Here is a 26,623-nt window from a genome sequence, read left to right on the forward strand (position 1 = left end):
ATCAAACCACTAGCAGGAGCAATCTGCCAAAAATGTAGATAGTAAAGGAAATTAACTGAAAATATAGACCATAACATAAACCGATATGCTGATGATGTATTACTTTTCCTATGGAACACACAAATCTCTCTTCTGAAGACGAACACACTCACAGATAAGTTCTCATCCAGTTAGCAAACTCCAGTATACTCCAGTATGCTAACTGGAGTAAATCAACCGTTCTGGCCCTAAATTGTATGCCTGTACAAAGTTTCTGGCAGAGGATGCATGAAGACTTATCCACATGTATGTTTTTCTTTTATCTGTTTATTTATTCATTTCTATTTGTGTTATTTCAGCTATTACATTATATGTAGTATAGTATGACAATGTCTAAGGCGGGACAGGCAGAAGAAAAAATGAAGGGAGGAGAAAATAGAGAAAAATATACAGCGGGATGCAAACGTTTGGGCAGCCTTGTTAATAGTCATTATTTGCCTGTATAAATCGTTGGTTGTGACAATAAAAATGTCAGTTAAATACATCATATAGGAGACACACACAGTGATATTTGAGAAGTGAAATGAAGTTTTAATTGTTTAAACAAAATCAGGCAGGTGCATAAATTTGGGCACCACAAAAAAAGAAATGAAATCAATATTTAGTAGATCCGCCGTCTGCAGAAACTCCAGCCTCTAAACGCTTCCTGTAGGTCCCGATGAGAGTCTGGATTGTGGCTGAAGGTATTTTGGACCATTTCCTCTACAAAACATCTCTCGTTCATTCAGGTTTGATGGATTCCGAGCATGGTCAGCTCTCTTTAACTCACACCACAGATGTTCAATAATATTCAGGTCTGGGCTGAGATGAACGTTCCAGAACGTTGTTCTTGTTCCTCTGCATGAAAGCTTCAGTGGATTTTGAGCAGTGTCTCGGTCGTTGTCTTGTTGAAAGATCCAGCCCCGGCGCAGCTTCAGCTTTGTCTCTGATTCTCCAGAATCTGCTGATACTGAGTGGAATCCATGTGTCCCTCAACTTTGACAGGATTCCCAGTCCCTGCACTGGCCACACAGCCCCACAGCATGATGGATCCACCACCATATTTTCCTGGAGGCAGCAGGTGTTGTTCTTGGACTGCTGTGTTCTTTTTCCTCCATGCATAACACCCCTTGTTATGCCCAAATAACTCAATGTTAGTTTCATCAGTCCACAGCACCTTATTCCAGAATGAAGCTGGTTTGTCCAAATGTGCTTCAGCAAACCTCAAGCGGCTCCGTTTGTGCTGTGGGCGGAGCAAAGGCTTCCTCTGCATCACTCTCACATGCAGCATCTCCTTGTGTAAAGTGCGCCGAATGGTTGAACGATGCACAGCGACTCCATCTGCTGCAAGATGATGTTGCAGGTCTTTGGTGCTGGTCTGTGGGTCGACTCTGACTGTTCTCACCGTTGCTTCTGTCTATCCGAGATTTTTCTCGGTCTGTCACTTCGAGCCTTAACTTGAACTGAGCCTGTGGTCTTTTTCTCAATATGTTCCTAACTGTGGAAACAGACGGCTTAAATCTCTGCCCAAATTTATGCACCTGCCTGATTTTGTTTAAACAATCCTTGCACACTTTCTGTAAATCCAATAAACTTCATTTCACTTCTCAAATATCACTGTGTGTGTCTCCTATATGATATATTTAACTGACATTTTTTATTGTAACAACCAACGATTTATACAGGCAAATAATGACTACTAACAAGGCTGCCTAAACGTTTGCATCCCACTGTAATTATAGGATAGAGTACAAACAGAAATACATAATGTATCGCCACCTGCTGCACCTGTAAGAAAAAAGCAAACATACAGCACCTGGAACACAAAAATATGAAAGTGGTGGTGTGAGTGTGAACGAGAGATAGCAATAGAGAGAGAGTGTTGAGAGTGTTGAGTGTGTGTATGTGTCTTTTTCGTGAAATGTACTTGAAAATGAGCGTGAGCTGCACTAAAAATCTGTTAGTAGGATGTGTGTCTGCTCCAGGACCCAACTGTGTGTCTGAAAGTCTGTGCCAGCCAACTGGCCCCAATCTTAACTCATATCTTTAACAGATCTTTGGAGCTATATGAAGTGCCTCCACCATCATCCTGGTCCCAAAGAAGTCCACCATCCTAGGATTCAATGACTACCGGCCCTTTGCCCTGATGTCTGTGGTCATAAAAGCCTTTGAAAGCCTGGTGTTGAGCCACCTGAAGGACATCACAGAGCCCTCGTTAGACCCTGCGCAGTTTACCAAACAGGCAAACGGGTTGGCCAAAGATGCAGTCATTGTAGGACTGCACTACATCCTACATCACCTCGACAACCTGGGATGTACACCAGGACCCTGTTCACGAATTTCAGCTCAGCCTTTAACACCATGATCGCAGACATCATCCACCTATCTCATCCAGCTTGTTTTTCCTGCACCAGTCCTTCGATTGTTCCACCTCCTTCCTGTAGCTGGCCTCGTCGTTGTTTGTGATGCATCCCACCACAGCTGTGTCGTCTGCAAAATTTACAATATGACAGCCAGGGTGATTAGGCGAGCAGTCATATGTAAGCAGCATGAACAGGAGGGGACTCAGCACACAGTCCTGAGGGGAGCCAGTGCTCAGGACTATGGAGGATGAGGAGACATTGTGGATCCTCACAGACTGCGGCCTGTTGGTCAGTAGGTCCAGAACCCAGTTACAAAGAGAAGAGCTCAGTCTAAGAGTCAGTAATTTATCGACAAGGGTCTGCAGGATCTCCCTCTACACCAGGGGTCCCCAATCCCAGGCCCCGAGGGCCGCTGTCCCTGCAGGTTTTAGATCTCACCCTGGGTCAACACATCTGAATCACATGATTAGTTCATTGCCAGGCCTCTGGAGAACTTCAAGACATGTTGAGGAGGTCATTTAGCCATTTACATCAGCTGTGATGGATCAAGCACACATCTAAAACCTGCAGGGACACCGGCCCTCGTGGACTGGGATTGGGGACCCCTGCTCTACACTAATGACTGCACCTCAGGAGAACCATCTGTGAAAATCCTGAAGTCCATGGATGACACCACCGTCATTGGTCTGATATATAACAATAAGACGGTGCAGTCAGAACCACCTGGAGCTGAACCCGCTCAGCAGACCCGACAGAGGTTGTACCTCCTGCAGCAACTAAGGAAGTTCAACCTGCCACAGGAGCTGCTGGTCATCTTCTACACTGCCATCATCCAGTCTGTCCTATGTACATCAGTCATTGTCTGGCTCAGCTCAGTCATGAAGCAGGACAGGGCCAGACTGCAGCAGACTATCAGGTGTGCAGAGAGGCTGATTGATGCTGATCTTTTCTTCATCCGAGACCTGTAAAGGTCCAGGAAGCAGGCAGAAAACATCTCTGCAGACCCCTCACATCCCAGATAAAAACTGTTCAAACTGCAGCCTTCAGGGAGGCTCTACAGAGCGCTTTACTAAAACCAGACGCCACAAACAGCTTTCCCCCCCGGCTGTCACACTGATGAACATTGTGACTCAACCCACTGTTATATCATTCAGGTCATATGCACATATGCCAAAAATGAAAAATATGTCGAGGCTCAGATTCTGAATTTCAGACACCACCAAAATGTTGTTTTGTCATTAAACGACTGAAGTTCAACCTATGAACACAATTCAACATTAATGTAGTCAGAACACTGACTGTCAGCTGCATTTCATGTTACTTTGAGTAGATTTAGTTAAGTGTTTAATCTTAAAGTCATTTCAGCCTCATCTTCACTCAAATATTCAGATCATCTCCAAGATTCAAGGTGACAGATGACTTATCATTCATAAATGTGTAACATACACTAGGCCATAAATGTTTGCAGTGCATGGAAGCTAACAGTCTCAGAGCATCACTGTCCAGATGGAGTCAAGATGGAGACTATTGATTTTATTCTGAGCTGATAAATAAATGTAAACGCTGTCTCAATTACATATTTACGACTGAGTGGCTGTAAAAACATTCAAGTTAATTACACAAAATAGCAAACTAACATAAATCTGAATTTCAGTTTTTGTAAAACTGTAAACTTGTACAAATTAATTGGCTCCTTTATGAGTGAGGAAAGGAATCGGTGTGTCAGTCAGCTGGTTCAGGGGCAGCAGGAGGGCAAAGGTCAGTGAGAAATTCAGAGTTTGTTAAAGAAAACCTGTTAGCGAGCAGATCACAGTGATTGTTACCACGGCAGCTGACTCAGAGTTAAAGTTAATTCTCTTTCTGGAACAGGAAACCCTCCTTTCAATTCATTTCATTACTTAAACCCGGGTATATCATATTTGTATTCTTTATTCTTCAGATGTGCTTATCTGCAAATAAAACAGCCTAATGTAAAATTACAAGTGAAACTGATTCCGTAGTCAGATAAACAAACACGGTTGTATTTAAAGAAATATTCTGAACGCGGTCATCCAACACAATGGTGGCGGTAAAGTGAGGTGGCACCTGACTCATTTGGCGAAGAAGAAGAATTTTAACGTTGTTGGCGATCCGACTTCTTCACGTCATCAGGTCGCTGTGTCACATGTGTGTGGGGCTGTGAAAGCCTACTGGCTTAAAAAAAGAAGAGAAACAAACCAAATTTTTAGCAGCTGTAATTTCAGAAAATTGTAGTTAAAATAATAAAATGCCCAAAAAGGTGAAAGAAGAAGCAGAGTGGGTGGACGATGAAGCAACTCCGGCATCTGGTGAGAGACGCGTGAGAAGCTAGCCAGTAGGCTAAGTAGCATTACAGCTAAGTTAACGATAAGTAGCACAGATAAAGAGAATATAAACAGAAACAATACCGAAAACTCACAGTCTTCATTTAAAACTGCACGCTGCCAACAGTCGCTATCTCATAAATAAGCGCAACTGTCATGAATCCTGAGTATTGTCTGATCTGTTGAAGCCCAACTTTTACCAAATCGCTGTTTAGCTTAAATATGGTCACGCAGAGGCTCAGCACCGGTCGACTCAAGCTCATGTTGGTGATGGTACAGTACAGGTTTAGGGAAACAACCTGATGCCAAACGATGGATCAGCAAACAACATGCTTTAAGCTATTACACCACGCACCCATTTCCTAAGCTAATGCCACACTGTTAGTAATAACCCGTAATAACCCGTGTAACATAAAGGGAGAATAGTAAAAGAAAAAAGTAGAAACTGATATTTAATGAACGACAGATATGTCGCTGAGCCTTACCAAGTGGTCCGAATAAACTGTACTAGCTAACACACACACACACACACACACACACACATACATATATATATATATATATATATATATATATATATATATATATATATATATATAAATAAGGATCCATGTTGCAGCATTTTAGAGGATTTGCAATTACGAAGTACCTAGGATCTAGATTTAACATGTGTAAGGCCTTCAGTATGGTAAACTGCCTGAAAGGCATTGCGTTTGGATTTGTACTTAAATACAACTGATTTGACAGCATATAGTAAATCCTGTGGTCTAAGCCTTCCTGAAGGTCTTTATATAAATAGAGATGGCATGTTCATTGTACCTGCATAGGGTTTCTTCCCACAGTCATTTATGTTAAGGTTGTTCTGAATTGGTTTCTAGGTGTGCATATAAGATAACTGCAAGTTGTCAGTGGTAAGATTGGTATAGCAATGCCAGTGTGTTTCCCAGCAGATTTGGCTGTGTAATTTCCAGCCTACTGTTGAGAAACTATTGTTAAAACAGACGACAAGCCCACCATCATTCATCTACGGATCCTACTGCTCTGAAAGGAGTGAATGGTTCTGTAGAATCGACTATAAAAAAAGTACATTTCTGAGCACAGATGCTGATCATTTAAATAATGATTTTTCGATGGCAGTGTGACTCTAAAGTGCTGTACTGTTTGTACGTTTTCTCCCCAACAAACACAACAATGTCGATTTCGCACCATCAAAGGCGCCTGCGGGTGAGAGAAAAGTGTATAAAGTGTGTAGTGAGGGGTTTTCCAGCCTTAAAACATCTACAATAATTGTAAAAAATAAAGCTGGCTATTTCACAGATTTCACCTATCGCGGGTTATTTTTAGAACGTAGCTACCGTGATAACGAGGGACGGCTGTAGATTGAGACGGGTGTTTTGCAGAGTTATATCTGGGTAAATCGGACAGCTCAAGTGATTTTGGAGTATTTAGCTAGAGGAGGGCTGAGTTTTAGAAACTCTTCTACTGTATAAACGTGAAATCGCCCTGCTGTGAAACCACTGCAGCGTAAATTAAACTACATGCTGTTTGGTTGCAAGTATTTATCAAAGCAGAGTCACTGCCACCTGTGGGCGACTAACTGTCCCTGCAAAAGAAAATACACTGACTGACACATGGGACAGTGTTAAAAAACGATGTTTAAAACTGACTGAAGTTGTAGTCAGTGTTTAAGATCCAACATTACAAATTAAAAAAGAAGTAATCTGTGTGCTCTGTGGTGTGTGCACTGTTGAATAAAGACAGGAATTTACTTAGGAAAAGGGACAATGCATATTAATGAACATTTTAACAAATGTAAATATGCCAGGTTATAGCCTTGGGCTCATTTCCATCTGCAGACCCTTGTGCAGGTTTTGTGCTCACTGTAGATGTTATGGAGTGATCTCACTCTGGAAATGTGATTTAAAAACCTTAAATGCTGAAAACCACTCTGATCATTGAGAAATGTAACTTAAGACATCCAGAGAAGCTAGACTGTGTTTTTGTTTGGGTTTTTGGGGTGTAAATATTCTCCAACTCCTTCCACTGTGTTATTTTAAGTTGGCAGGAATACTGAAGACCAGACGGAAAGCTCAGCTCTTTCCAGCTCAGCACCTCTCATCGGCACACAAGGTGCAAAACAAGACATGTTTTGTTAGCCCTAAATGTGTCGCCATTTCCTGTAGTCCTTAGTCAGTCGTGGTTGTGTGATTCATTTGTTTTCACGTGTTTCTTTTCAAAGTTTGTGCTTCTGAAATCAGCACAAACAAACATGCATAAAGCCAGCCAACCCCGTAGTGCTTCTACCTTTGTAGTACAGCTTTTGTCGCACTGACGTGCACTTGCTCACACTGTTGGTAAATTCCCTCTTCCATTCTACTAGGTTATGACAGTTACTATTCTAGCTTTATACACAGAATTTCCTACATCAGTGATGCCCAGTTGTGTTTCTGTAAAATTTCAAATCGCTTTTCTTTCAACAGAAAAAACTGTCAAAAAGGGGAAGAAAGATAAAAAGGGGAAAAAGTCTGTGAGTACATGTTTAATATAACATATAACATTATTGTTTTTTAGACAGCATGTCTCATTGGATGTGTTTTTCTCCAGTTTTTTGAGGAACTTGCCACAGAAAAGGTGGACGTGGTGCCTGTGAAAGACATGCATGGAAAACAGGTAATCAACATGACATGTAGGTGTTCAACTAAAACACTGAAAAGAACAGCATTCACTTTCTGTAACTTAACACGGGCAAAAAGACAGGAACATCTTACCAGAATTGGAAATTGTATCGCGTAGGCTGTTTTTTTTGTTTGCCCCCCTCCACCCTTTTTCACATTGAATTCCAGCTCATTCAAAAGCATGTGATGGAGCAATCCATCTTCCTGCCTGTAGGTTAAACAGCCCTGCTGAAAAAGAACCTGTGTCACTAAGCTCAAACTGGTCTTGAATTCTAAATAAAGCACCAGAAACAGTGTCTTTAAGATTCTGACTACTTGTAACATTTGAATTTTTTTCAAGCCTCAGAAAAAAAAGAAAGATCGGCGGAAAGGAAAAGGTGACGATGCAGATGATGAAAATGTCATGTTGACACTGTCAAAACTCTCAGTGGAAGCAAGTGATGAGGATTCAGGTATATTTCTAAAACAATATCATTCTTTTTCCTCATAAAGTGTATGACGCTGTTTCAATGTACTTATCTTTTGCTTCCACAGTCACTGTCTCCAGTAAAGGAAGTAAGAAAAAGGTTTGTCAGCACTCACAAACACTCTGCTTGACCTCCGCCATCAGCAACATTCACACGCCGACTCTGTAAAGCATCTCTGGTCTCTTTCAGGGTGGGAACATCTTTGCTGCTCTTAGCCAAGGACAGAGTGATGAGGATGAGGAAAGTGATTTGGATGAAGATGAAAAACCTGCAGAAAAGGTGGAGTACTCCATTTCATGTGGGTTAAGAGTGTTAACAGTTAATATTCCTGCCAGTATGGCTGTGACCATAATGTGGTAGCTTTATCTAAGTGCAGGCATTTAATTCTATAAATATATATATTACCAATGCAGACAGACAACACTTGCCTCAAGGGGCTTTAGAATATAAGAGAAGCACAGGAAAAACTCCTTTCTAGCAAGAAACCAAACAAAAGAAGCTGGTGGTGCAGGAGAGCATGGAAACACAAGGACAAAACTCAAACAATGGAAGAGACAAAAGTTAATGACAATGCAATAGAGACACATAAGCCATCTGTTGGTACATCCAGCAGTCTGCTACAGTCTGCATAAAAAAGCATTAAAATCACAACATAAGCTGTGTTCTTCCTGCTTCAGATAGACTGTGTTTATATCCATGATTTCATGTTATTGTTTATCAAACGGGGAAACATGTTTGTGGTCTTCTTTTGTGGTCGTCTCAGTGAATCTTGGCTGGAGCGTGCCGAAACTTGCAGTTTTGGAATCTGTGAGATCTCGGCTTTTAGAAAATGTGTGGTTTGCTTGGTTACGTGAAGTCGCGTGAAGTCGTGGGTTGGTAGTTTGTGTTTCACTCCCGCATTCACACCCATGGGCAATGTAGATGAATCAGTTAACCTATCCCCACTAAGTGCATGTCTTTGGATGGGGGGGAGGAAGCCGGAGTACCCGGAGAGAACCCACGCAGACACGAGGAGAACATGCAAACTCCACACAGAAAGACCCCGATGGTGGAATTGAACTCAGGACCTTCTTGCTGTGCAGCAACAGTGCTCACCACCGTGCCACCGTGCTGCTGATATTCAGTTTCTGCTTTTTTTTCTTTTTGATAACATAACAGCGCACATACAGAATGTAAAACCTTTGTACTATTAAGAGAAGGCTGGTCAACATCTCTGACTTCTTTATTCCAGCGACTGACTCAGTGTTCTCTTTTTTAAAAAAATGCATGCTTGCATCAGATTTCCTTCGGTCTGCTGCTGGACACTTAATGTGTCTCGTCTGTAATGTTGGTCTGCAGACATTTTCCACTTTACCAAACAGCAGTTTCTGATTCTTTTACTGTCAGTCAGGGTCTGATGAGGAGGATGTTGAAGAGAAACCTACAAAGAAGACCAAGAAGGCTGAAGTTCAGTCCAAGGTGAGTCCTGCTCACATCCATACCTGTCAATGCGAGTTTCTTGGCAGCAACCGTGAACCATTACAAACATTAAAAGGTGCAACACCTAGAACCAAACAAATACCAGTCAATTTCTATTTTAAAGTCTTAGAGTCACTGGAACACGAAGAAGTTGGACAACAGCACAAGAGGAATGCCACCTGTTGGATAATGATGGAGTTGGTGTGCTTTTTCTCTAATGATGGGTTTTTAATCTGTCCACGTAGAAAGAAAAAAGTGCTCAGAGACCACGTAGCATGGATGAAGATGTGGAAGAGGAGGGTAGTGACATAGGTGACACCACAATGGTAAGTCTCCAAAGGTGTTGTCCTGTCTTCTCTGCTTTGCTCAGTGAATAAACCTTTTCTGACTATTACCCTCAGAGTGCAGAGGATGTCATCGCAGAGCAGGCCAAGAAGCCAGAAGATGACCTGTATGCTAATCTCACCAAAAAGGAGAAGAAGAAGAAGAAAAAACAGGTAATTACTCTCCATGCTGTTGTGTCAGAATGTTAAGAGAACTACCAAACCTATGAAAATAGCTGAGTCTTATTTAAAAACGAAAAGCAGTTAAAACTGGCATGAAAGTAAATGGCTGTATACTCGGTCATCGATCCGTCTGTCGACCTCCCGCTCCCTTCTCCCGTCACTCGTGAACAAGACCCCGAGTTACTTAAACTCCTCCACTTGAAAGGGTGGAGTGCCCAAGTGGGCCGTTCCAAGTCGAGCTGGAGGCCATCAGCTGATGAAGCCAACAGGACCACACCCAGAATGAGATGTCACTAAGTTCATATGCGTGTGAAGGCCTATATAGTGCAACTGCCTTTCAGAGTCAGAAGCCTTCATCGTCACTGTTTATGCTGTCAGTGTGAAATGAAAACATAAGAGCAGCCCTGCAGGATTATACACATTTTTGTAGGCACCATAGGCTGCTATGGCATCACGGGTATAATCTCTGTGGTCCTAAAGTAATTAGCATATTTTGTGCCTTGCTGTTGTTCTCATTTGTGTGGTTGTGCGTCCATGTGTGCGCCGTTCCTTTCAGATGGAGTATGAGCGTCAGGTGGCCAGTGTCCGTGCTCAGAATGCACTGGAAGGAGATTTCTCCATTTCCCAGGCTGAGATGTCTTCCAGACAGGCCATGCTGGAGAACGCCTCTGATATCAAGGTTATTATAGCTTTCTTGACACTTGCAGTGTTCTGGGACTACTGCCTGAAATTCTGTCCTATAAAGTTCTTTGAAAAACTAAGTACACCCCATGATTTAATAGCTTGTCGAAGCACCTTCCCTGAAAGTCCCTCCAAACAAGCCACGTGTGTCTTTTTCCTCATTGTGCTATCATGAACTTTAATATTTCACATGCTAACTCAGGCCTGTGAAGTCTGAGATGTAACTGCTGACCTTGGGCTGAATCTGCTAGAAAGATTGTGTTAACACACACCAGAGCAACACACACACCAGAGCAACAAACACACCAGAGCAACACACACACCAGAGCAACACACACACCAGACCAAAACACACACCAGACCAACAAACACACCAGAGCAACACACACACCAGAGCAACAAACACACACCAGAGCAACAAACACACCAGACCAACAAACACACCAGAGCAACACACACACCAGAGCAACACACACACCAGAGCAACAAGCACACCAGAGCAACACACACACCAGACCAACAAACACACCAGACCAACACACACACCAGAGCAACAAACACACCAGAGCAACACACACACCAGAGCAACAAGCACACCAGAGCAACAAGCACACCAGACCAAAACACACACCAGACCAACAAACACACCAGAGCAACACACACACACCAGAGCAACACACACACACCAGAGCAACACACACACACCAGAACAACACACACACACCAGAGCAACAAACACACCAGAGCAACACACACACACCAGAGCAACAAACACACACCAGAGTAACACACACACACCAGAGCAACACACACACACCAGAGCAACACACACACACCAGAGCAACACACACACACCAGAGTAACAAACACACCAGAGCAACACACACACACCAGAGCAACAAACACACACCAGAGTAACACACACACACCAGAGCAACACACACACACCAGAGCAACACACACACACCAGAGCAACAAACACACACCAGAGTAACACACACACACCAGAGCAACACACACACACCAGAGCAACACACACACACCAGAGTAACAAACACACCAGAGCAACACAAACACACCAGAGCAACACACACACCAGAGTAACAAACACACCAGAGCAACACAAACACACCAGACCAACAAACACACCAGAGCAACAAACTAGAGATGGCACGATACCACTTTTTTATGTCCGATACCGATATCATAAATTTGGATATCTGCCGATACCGATATGAATCCGATATAGTGTTTTTTAATCAACAAAACTGTTTTTTAAATATCTTGCTGCATTTTGTATAAGTTCATACTCAAGTTTAAAACAACAACTACACTAAAGCTATTCTGTTATACCTGTATGCAAAAAAAATTTTTTCATAGTTCAGCAATACTGATCAATCTAATAAACTTAAACCTACACCATCCTCCCTATTCTGGTATTTTAAAGAGTACCTAGCGTAAATATTAAGCAACCTAACTAATAGGGTTCCAACTCCCAGCAACAACAAAAATAAATAAATAAAAAATAGGGAACCACCCCTCACGCTCCACCTCATGATGCTTAATCGACGTAATCAACCTTAATTTGATGCAGTGTGAAAAAAAATGCACAGAAATCAATTATTTTTCAAGAAATATTAAATAGATTCAACATCTTTCTTCAACAAAATTGCAGACTGCACAGATGGTACCTTCCCAAAGGAAAAAGTACTATAGCTTACTAGGGTATATTAGACTTAACAGTTACTATATGCAGTAATGGACTTCTATACATTTTACATCAGATTAAAAATTTGGGTGTAAGATTCAGATAAATATTAAATAATTAAAAGCGAGACATCTTAAATGAGAATAAGAAAGAAAAGTATGTCTTTGTGCCCTCTTTTCCCTGTTAATGCCCTATCGGCCCCCCTGGCTAAACTTTGCTAGATCCGCCCCTGCACAGTTACCAGCGTCAGCTACGTAGAAAAAGATCCTCGAGTAGAAAGTAATATTAAATAAATTCTAACAACAGCTGATCAAGCTTAAACGTGCTGCTGTTGTTCAGCCGCTGGTTTCCTCTTTCTGGTGCAAAGTGGGCCAAAAACAAACAAGAGAGACGGACTCACGACAGAAAAGCCGATCAGCTGATCATTAAGCAGTTTCATGATTGAAGTAGCAGCCGGAGAGCGAGAGGCAGTCGCTCGTTAAGCTTAACGCAGGAATGCTTTACAAACATTCAGAGATGGACTTACACACTTGCTTTACTTCTCTCGGGGATAACTTTGTCGGAGATGAAATGCCGGGTTGCTAGCGAAGCTCCACATGCTATCCAGACCACCGTCAGGTCCCGCATGCCACAGCTGCTCTATCACGTGATGCATACTGCTCCGACGTGCTAACGTTCTGAGGTGAGTTACGGCGTGTTGCAAGTTTTGTGAGGTGCTTTCGTGATACACGGATTACATCGGATTACATTTTTTATTTTTCTCCGATATCCGATCCAGTAATTTAGGTCAGTATCGGACCGATACGTAATATCGGATCAGTCCATCTCTACAACAAACACACCAGAGCAACAAACACACCAGAGCAACACACACACCAGAGCAACACACACACCAGACCAACAAACACACCAGACCAACAAACACACCAGACCAACAAACACACCAGAGCAACACACACACCAGAGCAACACACACACCAGAGCAACACACACACCAGAGCAACACACAAAACTTCAGAACTGAACCTGTTGGTACAGGTGGTCCTTTTAATCCCGGACAAAGTGATAACGATGTGCTTAGGCTTTCCCAGTTCTGCAATTAGCCTCCTTGAAACCTTTCACTTCATATGCCCAAATACTGAAAAGGGTAAAAATGAACTAGGTATAGGAATTGCTCTTTTTTTTTTTCTTCTTTTTTTTTTTTTTTTTTTATATTTTAAAAATGTAGTGTTTTGTTTTTTTTTAAATTTCAAATATTGTATAACAAGACAAAAAATGGAATTCATTAAACTACCAAATAAACAAATTGGTACCCTCTTTCTGGCAGCACTTCTGCTATAATTTTGTTCGTGTTTTTTTTTTTTTTTTTTTTCTTTGAGCAATGAGGAATTGCTCATTTCTTTTTGTTTTCCTCATTTTGTTTTTGTTTTTGTTACATTTCTGAATGACAGATTGTTGTCAGACTGTTCTTTCCGATCTCTGTCAGTGACTTTCTGCTCTGTGTGTTTTAGCTGGAGAGGTTCAGCATATCTGCTCATGGCAAGGAGCTCTTCGTCAATGCTGACCTTCTGATTGTGGCAGGAAGAAGATATGGTTTAGTTGGACCAAATGGGTAAATATCTTTTTGTCATCAGTACTTTAGCAGCACAGACACTTTTCAGTACCAGTTTCAAACTTGCTCTGTCATTTCATAACTGACTTTTGGGAATTTGACTATATTAATGTACAATATTTGGATGGAAGACAAGAAAATGGAGGAAAATATATGAAGCCCCTCAAGTTGCACTGTTGCACAGAATATCTTTATTTATTTATTTTTTTCAGATCATTTTGAATCTTTTCATTTTCAGACGTTTTTCACATAGCTCTGCCCTGTGGGTGTGTTTCCAACCATGATGGTAACATTGATTACTTTAGCTGCACAGTGTACCAACAGTATGGATTTTTCTATTGTCGTGGTGGGACATGGTCTGTTCATTTTTCAGATGCGGAGACTCTCTCACTCTTACAGTCAACAGGAAACGTGGCGTCTTGGCTCTATGACATTTTCACAATCATAATGAGAATACTGTGGTTACAGTCGCTCCAAGACAATAAGAACAGTAACAGACTAACTCAGTTAAATAATAAAATATATCACAAAGTTAAAAAATATATGAAATAGCTCTGATATAAATATCCAGAATATAACAGATTAAATATATATGATTGACATTTTCCTCTTTTAGTGCAGAAGCAGCTCTAACGAACAAAAACCGTTTGGCACGCTGCTCGTTTGGAATTTAAAAATTGTTGCGTGACTAATATGAGGTTTTGACAGAGGCTGACGTTTTCTGGATGATTAAAAAGCATCGTTTTAATCACACTTTGTCTTGTCCTGACATGTAAACCCTTTTTTATATATAACATGTAATTGTATGATAATGGACTGCACCACAGTGGCCAATACATTTAGTTACTGTAGATTTCTTTTTAAAAATGCTATATTGAAGTTTGGAGGATGTGGTGTAAAGCAGCTACCGTCACAATGGTCACTTTGTTCTCTGCCGCATCCTCGTCTTACAGTCACTTATATTTATAACCGCCGTTAAGCCGCTGCAGTACGATAGGTGTCGCCACTCAGACAATACCACCACATAAGCGCTGATGTAGAAAGAAAGAAGTGGAAACTTTAACCCAAGACTTTGAGTGGGTTTGTTCCACAAACACTCAAGTTTTTAAACTGTTCCAACGTCGTCCGCTGTATATCTGCATGTCTCTGAGCTTCTATGTGGGAAAACCATTAAAATGGAGGGGCACAAAATCGAGAGGGGCCCAATCGGCCAAAGTGCCACACAGTGTCGACACATGAAGGGGCGTTGGCTGAGCACTTCACAAATGATCAACACCAACTCACTGCCCGTGATCAGGTACCCTGCTGGGATAATGAGCTGGCTAAAGGAGGAGATAAAAGCCACTGACATCAAGACAAGTTTCACCCCAAGTCCAGCACCCTGATTCTGTACGCTGAGCAGAAGGAAGGAGGCCGGGGACTGGTGAGCATCAGCACCATCCAGGATGAGACAACAAACATCCACGAACACATCAGGAAGATGGCCCCAACCGACCGCCTGCTCAGTGAATACCTTAGGCAGCAGAAACCCAAGAAAGAGGAGGAACCATCATGGAAGGTATGTACCACCAGCAGACAGAGGGGGTGGCTGACATCCAGAAATCCTACCAGGGGCTGGACAAAGCTGGACTGAAAGACAGCACAGAGGCACTAATCGTGGTAACACAGGAACAAGCTCTGATCTGAAGATCCATAGAGGCTGGGGTCTATCACACCAGGCAAGACCCCAGCTGCAGGCTGTGTAAAGATGCCCCTGAGACAATCCAGCACATGACAGCAGGGTGCAAGATGCTAGCAGGCAAGGCATACATGGAACACCATAACCAAGTGGCCGGCATAGTGTACAGGAACATCTGTGCCAAATACGGCCTGGAAGTCCCAAAGTCAAAATGGGAGATGCCCCCAAGGGTGGTGGAGAATGACCGAGCTAAGATCCTGTGGGACTTCCAGATACAGACGGACAAAATGGTGGTGGCTAACCAACCGGACATAGTGGTGGTAGACAAGCGGAAGAAGACGGCTGTAGTGATACCGAATGACAGCAACATCAGGAAGAAGGAACACGAGAAGCAGATCCCAGGAACAACATCGGAGATCTCTGTCCAGAAGAGCGCAGTCCTGGGAACAGCTAAGATACTGAACAGGACCCTCAAACTCCCAGGCCTCTGGTAGAGGACCTGAGCTTGGAGGACAGACCGCCTGCAGGGGCGAGAGAGGAATGTTTTTAATATACATGTGTGCTTCAATGTTTGGTTTTTCGTTTATAGCGCTACTTGGTTTCTTCAGCATGGGCTCAAACACCAGGACGTATGTAAATCACACCAGGCACTTTGAATCAGAAATAATCTGATTTCTCGTGTTCATTTTTTCTTTCAGAAAAGGAAAGACCACTCTACTGAAGCATATAGCTAATAGAGCTCTCAGTATTCCTCCTAACATTGATGTGCTGCTGTGTGAACAGGGTAGGTGATAAGTCCCTCTTGTGCTCTGTCGTTTTTCTGCTGTGTGCCCTTTGTTATCACCCATTGACTCTGTGGAATGCTTTTGTTTGTTAGAGGTGGTCGCTGATGACACGCCAGCAGTTCAGGCGGTGCTGAAGGCGGACACTCGCCGCCTGAAGCTTCTGGAAGAGGAGAAACGGCTCCAGGCTCGTCTGGAAAAGGGAGAGGATAGTGTAGCTGAGAGGCTGGATAAGGTTGGTGTCCATGTGCACTACCAGACCTGATACAGTATACAGCTTATGAACATAGTCCTGCTGCCATATTTAACAAATTAATAAAGGCTTCCTAATTTATGGTGGCTATGAGTTAACCTTCAACTTTAAATGCATTAACAGTAAGTTATACAGCAGTGTGAGCAGAGACACCCTCGGGCATGCCACGTAAAGTGTATTTCAGTACTTTCATCGCTGAGCCAGAGGCTCCGTTTCAGCATTAGGTAGAGATGTAACGTTTGAAAAACCATCCAGCAGTAAAATAATTCCTCACAATGTTCTGGCAGACGGTGCTTCCCTTGTCGACAGCCTTCCCATTAATAATGGACCCACATTAAGAGTCCTTTGGTGATCTTTGCTGGCCTGTATGCTGATTATCTGACTTTTCTCTCCACAGGTCTATGAAGAGTTGAGGGCAATAGGAGCTGCAGCAGCTGAGGCCAAGGCGAGAAGGATATTGGCTGGTCTGTCATTCACTCCTGAGATGCAGAACAGACCCACCAAGAGGTTTTCTGGAGGGTGGAGAATGAGAGTTTCCCTGGCCAGGTGCGCTGCAGCAAACATCCTCAGTGGAACTGGTATAGCATCAACCTGTCTCAACCTTAACGTCTGTGCCCACAGAGCCCTGTTCATGGAGCCCACTTTACTGATGTTGGATGAACCCACCAACCACTTGGATCTGAATGCTGTTATCTGGCTTAACAAGTACGAGTCATCTTTCTAACCAATAACAGCTCATTTAAATTTCTAACTGGTTCTCATGAAACATGTTAGCCTACTTCTCACAGTGAAAGAGACTCAAGTCTCTAATTATGGTGCAGTTCCATACACTTTCCAACTGGTATTGTTGGAACCAGTGGTGCTGGAAAGAACTTTTTCTGTCTCTGATTTCAGCGAATTAAATGACATTTAACCATTATTATTATGATAATTTTGGACAAGTAGGTCTTATCTTAATTATTAACTCGTTTAAATTTGGTTCGTGTGAAAAATGAATGACACAACATTGCCATGATTTGTTGTTAATTTATTGAAATTGCTGTACAGAAGAAAACGTCACATTTTTCTTTCCTACAGTCTACAGCTTCCATCAGCTATGAAAGTAGCTTCAGTCTTAGTAATGTGACTCATTTGTTGTTCTTGACTGTTCTTTCCCACCTGCAGCTACCTTCAAGGCTGGAAGAAGACTCTCCTCATAGTTTCCCATGACCAGAGTTTCCTTGACGATGTGTGCACAGATATCGTCCACTTGGACAACCAGAAACTTTACTATTACAGAGGGAACTATTGTAAGTGACAACGTGTCATCGCTAGTCACTAATTACTTGCAGAGAGAGAAGTTTGTGCGAAACTATGTGATTTAGTTAAAGACATTAGGACCGCTTTACCTCAGTTCTTCCTCATTTTTTAAGTGACCTTCAAGAAGATGTACGTGCAGAAGCAGAAAGAACTGCAGAAGCAGTACGACAAACAGGAGAAGAAACTCAAGGAGCTGAAGGCTGGTGGCAAGTCTACCAAACAGGCTGTGAGTATGGCTTTCTCTTCACTCAAGTACACCTGAGCACCAAATCAACTAGTTACAAAAATACTGTCTTCTCAACCAGGAGAAGAAGGATTTAAAATTTAAACAAAATCCAACCGTTTAGGCTGTCAGGGGAACCCGTCTATGATCAGCTGATCACTCTGTTGCAGTTAATGCTGCTGTAATATGCCTGCAAGGTCTAGACTCGGCAAAATATTTCTTAATTTCCAGGTGACACTTTTATCCGTCTGTTGTGAGGCTAGTGTCCCTGCTGACATCACTTACGTTGTTCCATTTCAGGAGAAACAGACTAAGGACGCCCTGACCAGAAAGCAGCTAAAAGGCAAGAAGAAGGGAGGTCAGGAGGAGGAGAGCAATGAGGCCACAGAGCTGCTGAAAAGACCCAAAGAGTACACCGTAAAGTTCACCTTCCCCAACCCACCTCCTCTCTCACCACCCATACTGGGACTGCATAGTAAGAACATGTGCACCTGCTCCGAGCATTCAGTCTACTCTCTCTGATTCCCAGCTGTACAGGAAATGTTTCAGGACAAGCGACATGTGAATATCTCAAATATGAAACCGAGCTTGCTGTGCTCTGGGCACCCACAAACCAAATTTCTTTTCTATTTTCTTTTTAAAGCCTTTAAGTAAGAACAAAAAGAGAGTTCTTAGTCCAAGCTGTGTCCCAGATGTCACACCGGCACTTTTGTTAACATGCAGCGTAGATGGACATCATTTATTTGAGTCATTTTTTTATCAGCATTTATTAAAAAACAATGTTGTTTTTGTGCATAACAAAAAGCTCACACTTGTGCAGTCAAAATGTAAACTAACAGACGCTGAGCATAATAACAAAGACAGATTTCACAGCTGCTCTGTTCCCAACTTCTACTGCGTGACCGACAGCCTGGAGTTTGAAGTCTGCTTCGTAACCATGTCTCTGAACAGGTGCCATTTATGGCCCTTATACACACACAATACGGTAATATTACGTTGAAGCACAGTACGTATCACTCTGCGAGGCTCCAGACTATGGTAGCCGTAATGCTCCAACAATCCATCAGGCGGTGCGGCTTCGTAGTTTAGTCGAACTAAAAAATTTTGAGCGCCGTGTAGCACAGAAAATTGGTTTGCAGTCAGTAAGCACATCCAGAACTCATACATAAGGCGCGCTGTGGATTTTTGAGAAAATGAAAGGATTTTAGTGTAAGCATATAGTCCGAAAATACGGTATACGAGTTTTGTAAGGTGGTTTGTTTCGGGGCAGGAGGCTGGGATTCAGCACACAGTTTCACACACTCTTCATTTGCACTTTATGGCGCTGTTGTAAAGGGTGAAAATACTGGTAGTGCTCCAACCTTTAGTCGGGACACTTTCCCAACATTCTCTACAGAATACATTATTCTGCTGCTCGTCTGACACTCCAAATAAGAGTAATAATAATTATGACCAGCTCCTCTTTGATAGCTGCCGTGCCCATCTTGTGCTGCCTGCAGGTGAAGCGATGGGGGAGGAGGGGGAGTTGTGTTCAGTGAAGGCGAGGCAGAGTAACGCTGTGTAGAGACAAAAGTGGACGAAAGAGAGGCAAACCTGCGGCTCCACAAGTATAATTATAACGTAACATAGACTATGTCGATATAAAGGATATTGTCACAACTTATATCTCGTATAAAAATATATCGATATATTTAAAAACTCGATATATTGCCCAGCCCTGCTGGCACACTTCATTCATATTCACATCTCCCCCCCTCCTCCCCTACTGAGCATGTGCTTCTTTCATTTTTTAATTCAAACCTAAACAATACACTTCATCTACTTACTTCTCCAGTGTAGTGAGTGGATGGAAACACTGTGTTACTCTTTCCTGTGACAGGTCACCTCCTGTGATCCTGGTTCTGTCCGTGGGTCCTAACAGTGTATAAATATCAACATAAAGCAGTTAACAAGTGGAGTCTGTGTGTGTTCAGTAAATGATGCCATCTTTAGGACAGAAAAGCCATAATGTAGAAGATTTCCTGTGGCTTGTTTAATAATGTAACAGTCATTTCATCTTGTTGATGAAAACATTTGTGCCACCTGCAGGTGTAGACTTTGGCTATGAGGGTCAGAAGCTGCTGTTCAGAAATGTGGACTTTGGTATTGACATGGAATCGAGGAGTAAGTATTCGGCTTCATAAGAACACTTTCAGTAAGTAATCGGGTACTTTTTAGCCTCTCATCTACACGTAAATGTCATTTTAGGTAACGGAAAACAAAGCTTTTGAAAAACTCCTTCCAGGGTAACGACTTTGACATCGAAGACGTTGAGATTTTGTCTTGCGTCTTTCTGTTTTATCCAGATTGTATTCCATGTTATTGCTTGTAGGCTTGCGAGACACATTTCTATACAGGAAGGATTACATCACCACCTGGTACCCAGCATCTTCTAAACTAAATGTGGAGGCGCTGCTCACTGTGTTGTTGTGAATGAGATGCTGTAATGTATCACATTTTATTCCTCTCTTCCTGCTGTAGTTTGTATAGTTGGACCCAACGGTGTTGGAAAGAGTACCCTGCTGTTACTGCTTACTGGCAAATTAAATCCTGTAAGGCTGGAGACGTAAAGCTGTAATATTCAAATTTACAAAAACTTACAATCTGCTGACTTAACAGGATGTTTCACTTTTCAGACTAAAGGTGAGATGAGGAAGAATCATCGGCTGGTGAGTAACTTCCTACTGATGCTTTAAGGGTTTTACTTTTAACAGTTGCAACCATTTTGATGCATAGTTCCCCACTTTCAGCAGCTCAGATGTAACTGGACGATCTCTCCCGTACTCTGGCTGTTAGCCGTCTTACTCTGCTGTCTTCCTGACCTGCACACAGGCACAGCAGATGGCTGCCCCTCCCTGAGCCTGGTCCTGGAGTTTTTCCCTCCCTCTATTGATGCTTACAGAGGGGTTTCTCTCTAATATTGTAGGGTTTTTAGCCTAATATTTAAAAGTCGATGTACAAACAGTTTATTGAGATCTTTCTTCTACAAGTGTCTTTGGATGTTGGCTGTCTTTTGTTCTATTCGCTGTGAAGGTGATCCCACATGGTTTAACTGATAATGTTCCACTGTCTGGCTTTGCTTCACTGCACTGACATATTATATTTGGGATCATTGTCGTGCTAAAAACTGAAGCAGTGGCCAATTAGAGCCTTTCTGGTTTTACATATCGATGGTCAACCCACTTATGTGTTCTGTAGGTTTTGACACAGCCTGAAATTATGACCGAGCCGCCACCACGTTTTACAAATGACTCTAGACATTCACTATTTACCTCTCTGCTGACTTCGTCCATCTGTGTCGATGATGATTTGAATCGAAAATTGGATTCATCACTATATAAGATCAGCTCCCACTGATTTTCAGTTCCGTTTTGGTGGGATTTGTCATACCTTGGTCTTCCTCTGTGGTTGAGAACTCATCCTTACGAATGGCTTTGTGACAGCTACATTTTCTAATGAGGGTCTTGTTTTATCCTCCATTTGTCAGATTTCCTCCATTTCTGCACAGAGTGTGAAAAAGCAGCCAACATAAAAAAAAAAAAGCTTTTCAAAAAGACAAAAAAAGGTGTGGCTGAAGACTTTTGCACGATAGTGCTTTTAGTAGCTTTTCACTGGAATTCAGATCAGCTTTGTGGTACAGTGCCATTTATGAGACACCAGACAATCAGACTAATGAGGCTGGAAAACATGAAAGAGGCTGGAAAGTTGAGAAAAACTGTCGCACAGATGAAACCAAGGTTAACTTTGCTGCTCTCAGTTTGTAGACCACAAAACTTGCCTTCTGTTTTACTAGGAAACACTGAAGCTACAGCCGATGTGGAAATCTGGAATACTGTTTTCACCAGCTAACATGTAGGTTTTTTCTGTGTGCAGAAAGTGGGCTTCTTTAACCAGCAGTATGCAGATCAGCTTAACATGGAGGAAACGGCCACAGAGTACTTGATGAGGAACTTCAATCTTCCCTACCAGGATGGCAGGAAGTGCCTGGGACGTTTTGGCCTCGAGAGCCACGCCCACACCATTCAGATCTCCAAACTCTCTGGTATAAACATAAACTGGTGAACGAGAATGTTTATTGTACTATCTTGTGAAGGAAATATTTTCTAATAGTGTCTGGATTTTGTCTTCATCAGGTGGTCAGAAAGCCAGAGTAGTGTTTGCTGAACTGGCCTGTCGTCAGCCTGACGTACTGATCTTGGTAAGCATTGTTCGGTCTTTTGCTCTTCCTCGTGATGAACACTTTCTACTGTCTTGTTGATTAATCGCTTCTCGTCTCACAGGACGAACCTACCAACAATTTGGACATTGAGTCAATCGATGCTTTATCAGAGGCCATCAATGAATACAAAGGAGGTGAGACTGGCTGCTTGGTCAGTTCAGTAGGGACGACTATTCTAACTGCTTAAGTGCTCACATAATTCACACATCTATTTCAAATGCTTGAAGTAATGTGCTAGATGGAAAGCACTACTGTGGAACAATTAAGAAATTCTTTATTTATCCCATATTTGGGAAATATTTTTATTTTAAATACTTTTAAATGACTCCATCCCTCTGTTTACTCCTGGCTTGGGCAGAACCTTTGGAAATGATATGGCTGTGCCTGCCTTTATTAGGACCGCCTCCTAGCAGACGCACCCATATCAATGTGAAGTTATCACACTCACAGTTATGTGCCCACACTGTCACCGTGTGGACGTTCAGAATAATTATATACATGGAAAAGTAATTGCAACTGTTTCTTCACCAGCACCAAAGTCGTAAATGAAAAAGTAGGGACTTCTGCAGCATCGTGGAGTAGGCAGCTAGGGGTACATGTAGACGCGCTGTTAAAATATAATATTTGTACTCAAAAGAATGAGTGAGCTTTGGTTTTATCAATAAATCTTTAGACTCCAGTGTGTATCGGAGCATTAACATCTTGACTTTCTCGTCCAGCTGTGATTATCGTGAGTCACGATGCACGGCTCATCACAGAGACACAGTGCCAGCTCTGGGTGGTGGAGGACTGTACCATCAACCAGATTGATGGAGACTTTGATGACTACAAGCGGGAGGTGCTGGAAGCCTTGGGAGAGACTGTGGTCAGCAAGGCCAATCCCTGATCAGAGCTGATGCCAGGGCACACACCTGCTGAGCCCTCCAGTGTGTGTGAGCACACATAATATGGATCTTCCTCTGGACTGTAACATCTTTATGGGGTTGAAGTTGCACAGATACTGGATTATAAATATGTAGGTGATAAAATGTCTTGAATTATAATCTGCTTAAATAAAACAGGAAGTGATTCAATTTTTCATTGTGGTTTATTGTACAGCTTTGTGCACCTGCAGAACAAACATCACAGGGGCTAAAAACAAACTCATTTTTGCAACAGCATGATCAGCGCCTCGCTCACTTTAAGTAAGCTTTATATGTCTTTTTGACTTTAGCCACTTCATTCTCATCAGGAAGTATTTCCCCATACCATGTATACCAGTTGTCACCTAAAGTTAAGGATGAGGGTGGTGGTGTGGAGCCCACAGCATCATGGGAATTGGAGTAGTCCTCCCCTGAAAATTCCACATATGGAATCTGAAAAGGAAGCAAGCCTAGAAGAGAAGAGTGTTTTTAAAATGATGTCTTTGTTCTCTCATCAGTAGCTGTAACTTAAATGGTAAATGGTCTGTGTGTAAAGCGCTTTACACTATACACAATCATCCACACAGTCACACACTGGTGATGGCAGCTACATTGTAGCCACAGCCACCCTGGGGCGCACTGACAGACACTGGCGCCACCGGCCCCTCTGACCACCACCAGTAGGCAACGGGTGAAGTGTCTTGCCCAAGGACACAACGACCGAGACTGTCGGAGCCGGGGCTCGAACCGGCAACCTTCCGATTACAAGGCGAACTCCCAACTCTTGAGCCACAATCGCCCGCTTGACACGACTTACCACTCGTGTCATTTCATTTTATTTCTAACAGCAAATAAAACTACATTTGAGGTCATAGTTCTTAACTTGTAGCCTGAAACTATACTTTAAGACTGAGCCAGTTACCTAGCATGTAGCTAAGCTGGAAGTTAGACAAATTAAATGGGTTGCACAGAAGATGGTAGTTGTTGCACTAGAAAAGATTAGTGCAAGAAGGTGTGCTTATTTAAAAAGGTGCTATAAATGCACTATAAAGTGCAGTATAAGTGTTATAAAGTGCTCTGGTGGAGATGAGTGGCAGCTAAGGCTATCACGATTCACCTACCGTGATCTTGTGCTGTGTCAACTGCCTCATTTAGCTTCTTCTGCTGTTTCATACACACACCTGAAGGCGGCAGAACCATCAGAACATGAGTGGAACATCCTGCTGCATTAATACACTTCCTAACATTGGTGGTATTACAACTTGCCAGTTCGAGTGGAATCCAACACCATTCCAGTGTGGGGACTAATGAATTGCTGCAACAACTTGACATTCTGCAAGAAAAATAAATTGCAGCTTACCAACAAATGATAGACTTTTTACACATGAAGAGCTGGAGAGGACCATAGCAGAGTAACAGCGCAGCCACAGGACCAGTATCTACTCCTTTGTATGAGGAGGACCACTGCCCTACAAAATGACCTCCAGCAGGCTGCTGCTGTGCAGGGTTATGACCAAACTGTCATAAAGACGCTCTGATCATTCATTACTGAGAGAAGTAGCTGACAAGATGTTCTCATTCTGCTTTGTTCTTTTCATTAGTGTCAAAAAAATGAAAGTACTGATCTGCAGACAAATCAGACATGCAATTTATTTTTGCCAACCACGTGATGTATAAGAAAACTACAGCTGATACTGGCCTGTCGCTGATACGCGCCAAGATAAAAACTTCACATCATAAGAACAATATTATTTATTTAAAAAAATTAAATCTGGCCCAAAAGCTCCGGCTCAATACAGAAAACTTCAATATTCTCCAAGTCCTTAGTTGGTGTGTGTGAGACCAACATAGTAACCCACCTGATGGTGAATGATGATGTTTGGATCACGACAAATTGGGCAGGGGTTTCCACATATCTTGTCACCTCTCTAGAGACAGAAGTGCCCTGGTTATTTTGACAATCTTAACATAAGTGATCTGTGGTTAAAAAACAACAACAACAAACAACTGAAATATTACAATGCAAGTCTTGCGAGTCTTCTGAGGGGGGATGCCTCCTTTGTGGTTCCTCCTGTAGTCAGCCCACACTGGACTGCTTCCATACCTTTCAATATACTCTGTCAGGGTAAGGAAAAGCAATGAGATCACAAAATGTGGACAGAAGGCAACACGTCTGTCGAGGTACCTACGGACACTTACCTTCACTCTCCAGGTAATCCCAGGGCCTGTCCTTGTAGCGGGCTAAAGCCTCAGTAGCCTGAGCAACAGCCTCGTCCTGAAGCGATGCTGCTTTGCAGTACGAGTGTCTGGGATGTATAAATGGAGACAAAGAAAGACATGTCCTTGCAGGTAGCCTCTGTAGACGGGACTGAAAGCACAAGAAATGACCTCATCACACCATAAAACATCAAAACGTCCTTTTCATAAATGTAGCCTAAAGCCATTTGAGAACTTTGAAAAACTGTTTAGAGTCTAATTCTAAATAACTTGTATATCAACCCCAGTTCAATCAAATGAAGTGTCACTAAGCTGTAAACCCCTCCACCCCCAGGCAGGAGCAGCGTGATATAGATCTATACTGGAGCACACACCAACTAAAGACCAGCTAAACCACTATCGTGATGAAAAACATATCAATTAGTGTTTTCATTTAATTATTATGCCTCACTTACAAACAGATATCTGATATCCGTAGGACCAATGTCTATGTGGTAGAAAAACCACAGCACTAACAAAAGCGGTACAACACAACAAGGCAGCATCCAGCGTTTTCCCCGCACTTAATATTCGACCATACATGTAATGTGTTAGTCAGCACGTCACATCGTTTTAATGAAATATAATACCTGATACTGACGAACTGAATACGAAATTAAAGGCGACACACGACATAAAAACGTCGCGATGTACTTCATGGAGGTAGCCATTTTCAGATCCTACCCGGGTTAGAGGTAAAAGGTGAAAGGTTAAGTTGCTTCTCAAGTATATAATCTAAATCTAAATCATTTCGGTAATAAATCAATCTTAGTTGATGCAAAACTCAATCCTGCCATTTTCATTTCAATTAGTTGAATAAAGACGATTATTTTAAAAATGAGGCGTTCCCGTTAGCACAAACATGTGACATTATAGCACGTGACGAACAAAAAGACTAGTCGCCATTTTGAAGGAATATTGTTTACTAAATTTAAATATCTAAGAATCAGTAAAACTGGGGTTTGTCGATAAAATATGTTGATGTAGTTTTGTCTGATTCGAATTATACAAAAATTTAACGCATTAATGGCGATTACGAGGAGTAATTCAAAATTAGATTTCCAACAATGTGAGATGCGCCATATTGTCCTTGATTGGCAAAGAACGACCGTTATCCTCCATTTTGTTTAAACGAAAACGTA

General features: G+C 42.3%; 2 protein-coding genes across 4 annotated transcripts; one reads left to right on the forward strand and one right to left on the reverse strand.

Moving 5' to 3' along the window:
- Positions 1 to 4,485: 4,485 nt before the first annotated feature.
- Positions 4,486 to 23,396, forward strand: abcf1 (ATP-binding cassette, sub-family F (GCN20), member 1). Of its 2 annotated transcripts, XM_026155445.2 has the most exons (26): positions 4,511 to 4,708; positions 6,782 to 6,853; positions 7,204 to 7,250; positions 7,328 to 7,393; positions 7,739 to 7,850; positions 7,933 to 7,964; positions 8,055 to 8,144; positions 9,252 to 9,323; positions 9,569 to 9,649; positions 9,725 to 9,820; positions 10,386 to 10,508; positions 13,730 to 13,830; positions 16,207 to 16,292; positions 16,386 to 16,525; positions 16,941 to 17,089; positions 17,165 to 17,248; positions 17,708 to 17,832; positions 17,956 to 18,068; positions 18,366 to 18,540; positions 20,154 to 20,228; positions 20,586 to 20,656; positions 20,741 to 20,773; positions 21,978 to 22,146; positions 22,238 to 22,302; positions 22,385 to 22,457; positions 23,043 to 23,396. In XM_026155445.2, the coding sequence occupies exons 1-26, from the start codon at positions 4,648 to 4,650 to the stop codon at positions 23,207 to 23,209; spliced, it is 2,478 nt and encodes an 825-aa protein (XP_026011230.2). In that variant the 5' UTR covers positions 4,511 to 4,647; the 3' UTR covers positions 23,210 to 23,396. The 2 variants fall into 2 exon arrangements, with proteins under 2 accessions (XP_026011231.1, XP_026011230.2); XM_026155446.2 differs by lacking the exon at positions 6,782 to 6,853 and having other exon boundaries at positions 4,486 to 4,708.
- Positions 23,392 to 26,375, reverse strand: mrps18b (mitochondrial ribosomal protein S18B). Of its 2 annotated transcripts, none has more exons than XM_026155449.2 (7): positions 26,072 to 26,375; positions 25,425 to 25,593; positions 25,245 to 25,342; positions 25,085 to 25,153; positions 24,492 to 24,558; positions 24,347 to 24,406; positions 23,392 to 23,695 (listed from the first exon to the last, which is right to left on the reverse strand). In XM_026155449.2, exons 1-7 carry the CDS (start codon positions 26,150 to 26,152, stop codon positions 23,499 to 23,501), a joined length of 741 nt encoding a protein of 246 aa, XP_026011234.1. In that variant the 5' UTR covers positions 26,153 to 26,375; the 3' UTR covers positions 23,392 to 23,498. The 2 variants fall into 2 exon arrangements, with proteins under 2 accessions (XP_026011234.1, XP_026011233.1); XM_026155448.2 differs by having other exon boundaries at positions 25,898 to 26,156.
- Positions 26,376 to 26,623: the final 248 nt, after the last annotated feature.

The sequence above is a fragment of the Astatotilapia calliptera genome, chromosome 22 (genome assembly GCF_964374335.1).
Source record: "Astatotilapia calliptera chromosome 22, fAstCal68.1, whole genome shotgun sequence".
NCBI lineage: Eukaryota > Metazoa > Chordata > Actinopteri > Cichliformes > Cichlidae > Astatotilapia > Astatotilapia calliptera.